Source organism: Melospiza melodia, chromosome 27, assembly GCF_035770615.1.
Source record: "Melospiza melodia melodia isolate bMelMel2 chromosome 27, bMelMel2.pri, whole genome shotgun sequence".
NCBI classification, from domain to species: domain Eukaryota; kingdom Metazoa; phylum Chordata; class Aves; order Passeriformes; family Passerellidae; genus Melospiza; species Melospiza melodia.
The window spans coordinates 9,895,622-9,906,821 of NC_086220.1; the positions used below are offsets into that span (position 1 = coordinate 9,895,622).

Below are 11,200 nucleotides of genomic sequence, written 5' to 3' on the forward strand. Positions count from 1 at the left end.
TTTGGGACCCTGTAGAACTTTTGGGTCCTCGCGGAGTTTTTGGGAACCCTGCACAACTTTAGGAACGCTGTACAGCTTTAGGAACCCTGCACAACTTTAGGAACCCTGCACAACTTTAGGAACGCTGTACAGCTTTAGGAACCCTGCACAACTTTAGGAACGCTGCACAGCTTTAGGAACCCTGCACAACTTTGTGGACCCCGCGCAGTTTTTGGGACCCCGCCGCGCTCCGGGCCCCGGGGCGGGGATGGGCGTGGCACAGGGCGTGGCGCGCTGACGTCAGCGCTCATTTGCATGGCCCCGCCCCCGGACGCGGTCAGCGCTGGCGCCGCAGGAAAAGTTTGCGGCGGGGCCGGGCCGGGCCGGGCCGGGATGGACGCGCTCAAGTCCGCGGGCCGGGCCCTGCTGAGGAGCCCCAGCGTGCACAAACCGTCCTGGGCCGGCGGGCGGCACAAGAGTGAGAGCCGAGACCCCGCACCCTGCCCCGGGTCCCACTCCCTGCCCCGAGCCCCCACTCCCTGCCCCGGACCCCGGCCGGGCCCCGCTCCCTGCCCCGGACCCCGCATTCTGCCCCGGGCCCCCCATCCCGCACCCCGCACCCCGCGCTCCGCTCCCGGCCCCGCTCCGCCGCTCCGCTCCGCCGCTCCGCTCCCTGTCCCTTCCCCTCGCTCCGCTCTGTCCCGGCCCCTCTGTCCCCCGTCCCCTCTCTTCCCCCGGCCCTCTGCTCTCTCTCTCTCCGCCTTCGCTTTCGCTCTCTCGTCGCTCTTTTCTCACTTTCAGCCCCACTTTTTGCCGCGCTGTTCGCTCCGCCCCGCTGCGCTCCGCGCTCCTTGCGCCCCTGTCCCCGTGTCCCCCCGTGTCCCTCTGTCCCCCCGTGTCCCCCAGCCCGGGCCAAGGGCCGGAGCCCGCCGGGCGCGCTGTGACCTCGTCCCGCTCGCAGATCGATGCCGCCGTGGCGAGCGGCCACCGGGCCCTGCCGGGGGGGGCACCGGGCCCGGGGAGAGCCACCCCGAACCCCCCCGGTGACACCGAACCCGCGGCTGTCCCCGATCCCGTGGGACCGACCCGGCCCGAGTCGCACCGGGACAGCGGATGGGCAGCGGGGGGACACGAACGGGCTGGCCTGGGGACACCTGTGGGGCTGTGTGACACCTGGGGTGGCTGTGTGACACCTGGGGTGGCTGTGTGACACCTGTGGGGCTGTGTGACACCTGTGGGGCTGTGTGACACCTGGGGTGGCTGTGTGACACCTGTGGGGCTGTGTGACACCTGGGGGGGCTGTGTGACACCTGGGGTGGCTGTGTGACACCTGTGGGGCTGTGTGACACCTGTGGGGCTGTGTGACACCGGTGGGGCTGTGTGACACCTGTGGGGCTGTGTGACACCTGGGGGGCTGTGTGACACTTGGGGTGGCTGTGTGACACCTGGGGGGGCTGTGTGACACCTGGGGAGAGGCAAAGCCCCCGAGCTGCCCATCCCTGCTGGCTCCTGGGTGGAATTTCAGGTTTAGGAGCCCCCACCTGATTCTCACCTTGGCCCCACACCTGTCCCTGTGTTTCGAGCCCTCCTTTTCCCCCAGCACTTTGGGGAGCAGTTCCATGGTGGTTTCCAAGGGGAGAGCAGAGCCCTCTGCTCCTGGGGGGCTCCTCAGGGCTGAGGGGGATCGTTCCCCTCACCTGGCTCCCAGCAGCTGCCCGGGATTAGCAGCAAATCCCATTTTATCCTCCGTGTGTAGGTGAGGCTTTGCAGGGTCAGGGCACGGGGTGGCTCCCAGGTGAGCTGGGGGCTCCTGAAGGGTTTGGTGTGCAGAACGTTTTGGGGTTTGGTGTGCTGCCTTGGAGAGCTGCAGGGGAGGCTCCCAGGTGAACCCCTCAGTGCTGCTGCTGTGAGTTGGTGATTCCAGAACCTTCCGTGTGTCCCCAGAGCTGCCTGAGAACTGGACGGACACGAGGGAGACGCTGCTGGAGGGGATGCTCTTCAGCCTCAAGTACCTGGGCATGACCCTGGTGGAGCAGCCCAAGGGAGAGGAGCTCTCTGCAGCCGCTGTCAAAAGGATCGTGGCCACCGTGAGTGTCCCCAGCTGTCCCCAAGGGTCACCAGGTGGCCCTGATGGCCCTTGGGAGGGTCCCACGGGGAGGAGTTTCAGAGCTGCAGTGGGGGAAATTGGGATTGAAGCTCCAGAGGGGATTGGGATTGCAGCTCATGGGGAATTGGGATTGCAGCTCCATGGGGTCGGGATTGCATCTCTAGGGAAATTGGGATTCCATCTCCAGGGGAGATTGGGATTTGCAGCTCCAGGGGATTGAGATTTGCAGCTCCCTGGAAGTTGGGATTTGCAGCTCCATGGGGAAGTTGGGATTTCACCTCCAGGGAAATTGGGATTGCAGCTCTAGGAAGGGTCGGGGTTGCAGCTCCATGGGGTTGGGTTGCAGCTCCAGGACGATTGGGATTGCATCTCTAGGGAAATTGGGATTCCATCTCCAAGGCGATTGGGATTTGCAGCTCCATGGGGTCGGGATTTCAGCTCCAGGGGGATTGGGATTACAGCTCCATGGGGATGGGGTTGCAGCCCCTCCAGGGCTGTGGGTGGCCCTGCAGACAGTTCCAGGCTCAGGCAGCCCCTGGTTCCAGCCCGGGCTGTGGGCTGGGGCGTGCTGAGCTCCTGTGATAAGCTGGGGTGTGTGAGGAGGCTCTGACCTGCTGGGTCAGCCTGCCCCGGGCTGGGTCAGGGCAGGGACAGCTTTGGAGCATGGCCAGGGCTGCTCTGGGCTTCCCTTCCAGGATTTGGAGGGCACAGAGAGGGACAGGGAGCAGGACAGGAGCAGCCAGCACAGCTCTGTCCCACTGGGGCCTCAGAGGGGTGGAATTCCTGGATCCCCCAATTCCCAGCCCTCTTCCAGTTCATTCCCCTGATTCCCAGCCCTTCTCCAGAACATTCCCAGCCCATTCCCAGCCATCTCCCCAATTCCCAGCCCTCCTCCAGTTCATTACCCCAATTCCCAGCCCTTCTCCAGCCCATTCCCAGCCCTCCTGGCAGCAGAGCCAGCCCTGCTGAGAGCATCCCCAGCTGCTCCCACACCCCTGGAGGTGCCAGTGGTCAAACCCTGGGTTTTTCCTTCCCTCCCTCCCTCCCCGAGGCCAAGGCCAGTGGGAAGAAGCTGCAGAAGGTGACGCTGAAGGTGTCGCCGCGGGGGATTGTGCTCAGGGACGGCAGGAGCAGCGAGCTCATCGAGAACATCTCCATCTACAGGTGGGTGCTGGGGCTGGGCTGGGCCTCCCTCCCACATCCCCTGAGCTCGGGGAGCATCCCGAGCATCTGCAAACCCCAAACCTGGGTCCCAGCCCAGCCTGGGCACCCCTGCATCACCTCCTGCGCCTGCCCTGAGCCTCAGGGTGAAATCCCAGGCTGGGCACAGCTCCTTTCTCCTTCCTCACCCTCCAGGGAAACCTTCTGAGCAGAGCAGTGTGAGGTGCTGCTGTGCTGGAAGCTTCCCTTCTCTAGCCTGTCCTGTCCCACTGTGTGGAAAAGACATTTTCTCTTCTCTTCTCTTCTCTTCTCTTCTCTTCTCTTCTCTTCTCTTCTCTTCTCTTCTCTTCTCTTCTCTTCTCTTCTCTTCTCTTCTCTTCTCTTCTCTTCTCCCTTTTCTTTTCCCTCTCTTCTCTTTTCCCTTTTCTCTTTTGTCTTTTTTCTCTTCTCTTCTTTTCTCTTATTTTCTCCTTTTCTCTTTTCCCTTTTCTTCTCATTTTTCCCTCTCTTCTCTTTTCCCTTTTCTCTTTTGTCTTTTTTCTCTTTTCTCTTCTTTTCTCCTTTTCTCTTTTCTTTTCCCTTTTCTTCTCTCTTTTTCTCTTCTTCTCTCTCCTCTGCCCCCTCTCCCTGTGCTGCCCATGGATCTCAGCCCCTGCCCATCCCACCCTGGTGCCCTCCCCGTGCCGTGCAGCCCCTGTGGCAGCCCTGGAGCCCGGAGCCCACCCCAGAGCCCACCCTGGGCTGTTCCTGTGTTCCAGGATCTCCTACTGCACCGCAGACAGGGCCCACGACAAGGTGTTCGCCTACATCGCGCAGAGCCAGCACAGCGAGAGCCTCGAGTGCCACGCCTTCCTGTGCCCCAAGAGGAAGATGGTCAGTGAGGGCAGGGGGGGACGAGGAGGAGGAGGAGGGCTGGGAGGAAGGCTCAGCCCTGCCCGGCCCCTCACCCCAGCTGGGGCTGTGCCTCTGGGGCTGTGAGCTGAGCCTGCAGCAGTCCCTGCCCCGGGGACGCTCCCTGTGCTGCTGCAGCCCCGAGAGCTCCGGGCAGGGATCGGGGCAGGAGGAGCCCGGGGGACCCTGCTGGGGCTCCCTGCCCTGCCCTGGGACGTCCCTGCGTGGTTTTAGGGACGCCTGTGCAGCTGGGGCTGTGTGACGGCGTTCACAGGGCTCTGAGGATGAGGGAAGCGACGAGGATCTGACTCCGTGTTTTATTTATCAATTGATTTGTTGTTTTATTATATGTAATACATTAAAATTAGACTAAAAGAATAGAAGAAGGGATTTCATCAGAAGGCTGGCTAAGAATAGAAAAAGAATGAATGATAACAAAGGTTTGTGACTGAACAGAGAGTCTGAGCCAGCTGTGATTGGCCATTAATTAGAAACAACCCCATGAGCCCAATTCCAGATGCACCTGTTGCATTCCACAGCAGCAGATAATCAATGTTTGCATTTTGTTCCTGAGGCCTCTCAGCTTCTCAGGAGATAAAAATCCCAAGGAAAGGATTTTTCATGAAATGTGTCTGTGACATCAGGAGAGGCTGCCTTGTGCTGGGGAGGGGGGCTCAGCTCAGATTTGGCTGTGGGAGCGTTTGGGGTGGGCTCAGAGCACAGATTGGGCTCTGGGAAGGGACTGAGGTGGGCTCAGAGCCCATCCCAGACTCATTCCCAAAGCCAGCTCTCTGCTCTGAGCCCTCCTGGACCTTTCCCTGCTGTTCCAGTGCCCCAGGAGGGGAAGGGACCTGGTGAGCCTGGTCCCCAGCAGCATCCCCGTGCCTGGAGCTCTGTTCACATTCCCTGCCTCTCCCAGCTCCTCTTTTCCCCCTGGGGACAATAATGGCAGCCACAAGTTGTCTCTCCTGTGCTCCCACCCCGGCACGGCCGAGATAAGCCTCACTCTGCAAATTAAAATTTAAATCTTCCTGCTGCTAAAGGAATTATCTCAGTGCTGCATCAGCTCCGTGCATCCCCCTGCAAATAAAGTTCTCCAAGGCCTTTTGTGGCAGAAGAACTGGGGATAATTTCCTTTTTCCTGCTCTGTGAAGTGCAGGAAGATCCTGCTGCTGAGGTGATCCCTGCTCCCAGCCTGGAGCCAGGGCAGGGGCTCTGGGTGCACCACAGCTCCCAGGCACAGCCATGTAATTAGCCCATATTTTTAGTTCCTGGGTAATTCTCAGCAGTGGCTGGGCCTATTAAACTTGATTCAGATGTGACAGCTTAAATTGTAAACAGCTGTGAGGAGTTTCATACTTAATTACCATATTTAAGGGTTGTTTTTTTTTTTTTGCCATAGAACATTTGCACTCCCATCAGGGATGGAAAGAGCTCAAATACCCTCCTGGTGCCAGCCTTGACTGGCACTGCTGGTTCTGGGGGTCCCCTTGTCCCCCCTGCCTGGTTTTGGGGGTGCTGTGCCCTCTTTGTGTCCTCCCCGTGTCCTTGGGGGCTGCCAGTGCTTTCAGTAATTTCAGTGATTGATTTCAGAGATCTCAATGATTGATCTCAGTGGTTTCAGTGATTTATCTCAGTTATTTCAGTGATTTCAGAGATCTCAATGATTGATTTCAGTGGTTTCAGTGATTGGTTTCAGTGATTTATCTCAGTTATTTCAGTGATTTCAGAGATCTCAATGATTGATCTCAGTGATCTCATTGATCTCGGTAATTTCATTTATTTCAGTAATTTTGGTGATTTATCTCAGTGATCTCAGCGATTTCATTGATCTCAGTGATTTCAGTGATTGATTTCATTGATTTCAGAGGTTTCAGTGGTTGATCTCTGTAATTTCAGTGATCTCAGAGGTCTCAGTGAATCATCTCAGTAATTTCAGTGATTGATTTCACTGATTTCAGTGGTTTCAGTGATTGATCTCAGGGATTTCAGTGGTTTCAGTGATCTCAGTAATTTCCGTAATTTCAGTGATTGATCTCAGTTATTTCAGTGATTTCAGAGGTTTCAGTGACTGATCTCAGTGATTTCATTGGTTTCATTAATTGATCTCAGTAATTTCAGTGATCTCAGAGGTCTCAGTGGTTGATCTCAGTTATTTCATTGATTTCAGTGGTCTCAGTGATTGATCTCAGGGATCTCAGTGGTTTCAGTGATATCATTGATCTCAGTGATGTCAGTGATTGATCTCAGTGATCTCAGTAATTTCAGTGATTGATCTCCATTATTTCAGTGATTTCAGAGGTTTCAGTGATTGATCTCAGTGATGTCATTGATCTCAGTGATGTCATTGATTGATCTCAGTGATGTCATTGATTGATCTCAGTGATGTCATTGATTGATCTCAGTGATGTCATTGATCTCAGTGATGTCAGTGATTGATCTCAGTGATGTCATTGATCTCAGTGATGTGATTGATCTCAGTGGTGTCAGTGATTGATCTCAGAGCTCTGAGCCTGTCCTGCTGTGTGTCCCCAGGCCCAGGCTGTCACCCTGACCGTGGCCCAGGCTTTCAGGCTGGCCTTTGAGTTCTGGCAGGCAGCAAAGGAAGGTGAGTTGGAGTTTGTGTCCCTGCTGTCCCTGCTGTCCCCGCTGTCCCTGCTCCCTGCAGGCAGTGGTTCATGGCCTCTCCTGTTGTGCAGAGAAGGAGAAGAGGGAAAGGTCCATCCTGGCAGCAGAAGGGACGAGCAGCCCCAGCTCAGCAGCTCCTGCCCACCCTGGCACAGGTGAGTGAGGCACAGGGCAGAGCCTGGGGTGGGGAATTGTCCCTGAGCAGGAATGATAACAAGGGTTTGTGGCTGGGACAGAGAGTCCGAGCCAGCTGTGCTTGGCCATTCATCAGAAACAGCAACATGGACCAATCCCAGATCCACTCTTGCATTCCACAGCAGCAGACAATCATTGTTTGCATTTTGTTCCTGAGGCCTCTCAGCTTCTCAGGAGGAAAAATCCCAAGATAAGGATTTTCCATAAAAGAGTCTGTGACACCTGAGTGTCCTCAGGGCTCAGATCCGGGTCCATCCCGCAGGGGTTGGATGCAGGGAGGTGATTCCAGCAAAGAGGTTTGGGTATTTCTCTGTGTCTCTGTTCTCTGCCCTCACAGCAGCCCTGGGGAAGCTGCTGGACCTGGAGGAGCCGGGCAGGGCCCCCCTGGGCAGCAGCCCCGAGCCCCCAGCCCTGGACAACAGCAGCTTTGGGCCCAGCAATGCCTCTGTCAACAACAACCTGGAGTGGGTAAGGGACAGCCGGGGCCAAACTGGGCCAAACTGGGAGCTCGGGGGGGCCTGGGCTGCTCAGGGGGGGCTCACAGCTCAGGGTCAGCTCCCTCCTGGCAGCAGGGATGGGAGGGTCGGGGGGGGATTTACATCCCTGTGCTGAAATAAATAACATGTACTGCTCTCCTGGATGGATCTGGGGCACGCTCAGCCCCTTTGGGGCTGATTTGGGGCTGATTTGATCCCTGTGCTGCCCTCCTGGATGGATCTGGGGCACGCTCAGCCCCTTTGGGGGTGATTTGGGGGTGATTTGATCCCTGTGCTGCCCTCCTGGATGGATCTGGGGCACGCTCAGCCCCTTGGGGGTGCAGGAAGGGCCGAGCCCCCGAGTTCCCCTTTCCCTGCAGATTGCAGAGGAGGTGGCTGAGGCACTCAAACCCAGCAGACAGAGATATTTCTTTGTGTGAGTGCAGAGCCAGGTCTCTAAATGCACTTCTGAGCAGCTCTCTTAGCAACTACTTGTCTCTCTTTTTGATCTCCCCACAAAGGAGATGGATGATGGTCTGGACGAGGCGTTCTCAAGGTAATTCTCAAACTCTCAGCCCTCCCTCGAGGTAATTCTCAAACTCTCATCCTTCCCTGCAGTTCAGCAGGGGAGCAGCCCCAGAGCTCTGGCTGTTAATAATGGCTCTTAATAATGGCTGTGTGTTAATAATAAGTAAAATAATTACTCTGTGTTTATTTTACTCTGTGCATTACTCTGTGTATTACTATGCATTACTCTCTGTATTACTCTGTTTTGCTCTGTGCATTACTCTATATTTATTTTACCCTGGCATTACTCTGTGTTTATTTTACTCTGTGCATTACTCTGTGTTTATTTTACTCTTGCTTTACTCTATATTTTATTATACTCTGTGCATCACTCTGTATTTATTTCACTCTGTGCATTCTGTGTTTATTTTACTCTGTGCATTACTCTCTGCATTACTCTGTGTTTATTTTACTGTCTGCATTACTCTGTATTTATTTCACTCTGTGCGTTTCTCTGTGTTTATTTCACTCTCTGCATTACTCTGTGCATTTCTCTGTATTTATTTCACTCAATGCATTTCTCTATATTTATTTCCCTCACTGTTTCTCTGTATTTATTTCACTCACTGTTTCTCTGTATTTATTTCACTCTGTGCATCTCTCTGTGTTTATTTCACTCTGTGCATTTCTCTGTGTTTATTTCACTCTGTGCATTTCTCTGTGTTTATTTCACTCTGTGCATTTCTCTGTGTTTATTTCACTCTGTGCATTACTCTGTGCATCTCTCTGTGTTTATTTCACTCTGTGCATCTCTCTGTGTTTATTTCACTCTGTGCATTTCTCTGTATTTACTTCCCTCAGTGCATTTCTCTGTATTTATTTCCCTCACTGTTTCTCTGTATTTATTTCACTCTGTGCGTTTCTCTGTATTTATTTCCCTGACAGTTTCTCTGTATTTATTTCCCTCACCGTTTCTCTGTGTTTATTTCACTCTGTGCATTTCTCTGTATTTATTTCCCTCACCGTTTCTCTGTGTTTATTTCACTCTGTGCATTTCTCTGTGTTTACTTCCCTCAGTGCATTTCTCTGTATTTATTTCCCTCACTGTTTCTCTGTGTTTATTTCACTCTGTGCAATTCTCTGTATTTATTTCACTCTGTGCATTTCTCTGTATTTATTTCCCTCACTGTTTCTCTGTTTCCCACCTCTGTGCCCCAGGCTGGCCCAGTCCAGGACCAATCCCCAGGAGCTGGACACGGGGCTGTCGGCGCAGGAGGCTGCAGAGGCTCTGTCCCCCCTGCACTGGGGCCAGCTGGAGCCCAGCCCGGCTGAGCAGGACGATCTCTTCATGTTCTGAGGGCCCCAAACCCTCCCTGAGCCCCTCTGGGACCCTCCAGGGCCCCCACACCGCCGGGTGCCGCGGCCCAGCTCAGACCAAAGCTTCAGAAACCCAGCGTGGAATTTTGTACCTTGCTCTTACCCAAACCACAGGATGCTCTCGGACGGATTTACTCACAGTTTACAAGAGGCGTGGGGCTGTTCCTCCTGCAGGCACCACCACAACCCTCTGTGGGTGCAGACGCAGCTCTGGGTGTCACCAGTGCACCCAGCCTGGCACAGCTCTGGGTGTCACCAACCCATCGTGGGATGCAGACACAGCTCTGGGTGTCACCAACCCATCGTGGCCCGGCACAGCACCTGCGTGGCCAGGGAGGGTCTGCAGCAGCTGCTGGCAGTGTGACAGCACAGAAATCACAGGGAGCAGAGCTGGTGCTTTGTGCCCGTGGCGCTCTCGCTGCTGTCGCTCACCCCAGCGGGTCCCAGCTCCTGTTTAACCCAAAGACTTTTGTAACTCAAAGAAGTTTTGCACTTTAACGCTTGGACAGAAAGCAGCGCTTGGAGTGTCAAGGTGGGCAGTGCCTGGAGCTCTCCTCAGAAGCTTTTCACCCAAAAAGAGCCCCCCTGGCAGTGCTGCAGCTCTGGCTCCAGGCTGACTCCGGGTCCCAAACTCCAAAGTTGGCTTTAACAGCAAAACCAGCAGGGACCAAAGGTTTGGTTTTGGATTCTGCTGGGAAGGGCAGCTTGGGAGGAGCAGCAGGGGCACAGCTCCACGTTCCCAGCTCGGCCCTGCAGGTTTGCCTGGCCAGGACTCCTCCTGCCCCAAACCCATGTGGATGGGATGGGGTCAGGCAGCAGCAGTCCTGGTGCCCAGTGGTGCTCCCACCCTGTCCCAGGAACTCACTCCTGGTGCCCAGTGGTGCTCCCACCCCTGTCCCTGACAGCTCCAGGGGGCTCAGGAAGCTCCATCTACCCCTGGGGCTGGAACCAGCCACGGAGGTACAGCTCGTGCTAACTCGAGATTGGGTTTAACCATCCCAAACAGCCTCACTGACACCTCTCAGTGTTTGTGGCCTTACGTGAAGTGTACTAATCTGTTTTATAGATTTGTAACTCGGGTTTGAAGCACTAATTCATTCCCCTGATAGCTCTTTAGAACTCCCTCAGAACTGCTCACAGGAAGGAAGGAAAACCCTCTGAGTCAGCTGCAGAGTTCATGAGGGAGCAGCTGAGTGGCTCTGCCTTAGGTTGGAGATGTTTTTTCCCCAAAGTGTGAGTGTGGGAAGGTGTTGGGGGTCTCTCTGATGGAACCTGTGCTCTGTGGGCTCTGCAGGGAGCAGCTCAGAGCAGTTCCAGGTCCTGGCAGGGCTGTGCCCATGGGTGCCTCAATCCCGGGGGCAGCAGCTCTCGCCAGGACCCTGGGATGGGTGAGGAGCACATCCTGCTTTCCCCAGTAACCTGGGATGGAGGGTGAGGAACTCCTCCTGATCTCCTCTGGAACCTGGGATGGAGGGTGAGGAACACCTCCTGCTCTCCCAAGAACTTTGATGGAGGGTGAGGATTCCCCTGTCCTTTCCTAGAGCAGCACCATGCTGACATTCACAACACTATCTCTGTGTGTCCAGAGTGTTTTGTTTTGTTTTGTTTTTGTTTTTTAAGAAAACCTGATGCTGTAAAGAATTTTCTGCACTGAGGGGAATAAAAACTCTGCCTTTTTTTTTTTTTTTTTTTTTTGCAGGCTCTGTGCTGGGTGATTTTAATTTATTTCCCCTGTGGTGGTTTCTGTGTCTCTGGGTTCAGCCTGGCCCTGGTGTGTGGCAGGATGGGATCAGAAGGGTCCTGGGGGTGATTCCAGGGGGGCTGAGCTGGATCTGCTCCCAGGGGATGCTGAGGGACTGGAGGGGACACACAGGAACGC

General features: G+C 55.1%; 1 protein-coding gene across 3 annotated transcripts; it reads left to right on the forward strand.

Moving 5' to 3' along the window:
* Positions 1-361: 361 nt before the first annotated feature.
* LDLRAP1 (low density lipoprotein receptor adaptor protein 1) lies at positions 362-10,998 on the forward strand. Of its 3 annotated transcripts, none has more exons than XM_063177415.1 (9): positions 362-457; positions 1,924-2,066; positions 3,138-3,250; positions 4,006-4,120; positions 6,674-6,746; positions 6,838-6,921; positions 7,299-7,429; positions 7,959-7,993; positions 9,163-10,998. In XM_063177415.1, exons 1-9 carry the CDS (start codon positions 373-375, stop codon positions 9,299-9,301), a joined length of 918 nt encoding a protein of 305 aa, XP_063033485.1. In that variant the 5' UTR covers positions 362-372; the 3' UTR covers positions 9,302-10,998. The 3 variants fall into 3 exon arrangements, with proteins under 3 accessions (XP_063033485.1, XP_063033486.1, XP_063033488.1); XM_063177416.1 differs by having other exon boundaries at positions 7,302-7,429; XM_063177418.1 differs by having other exon boundaries at positions 3,144-3,250.
* The last annotated feature ends 202 nt before the right edge of the window (positions 10,999-11,200 follow it).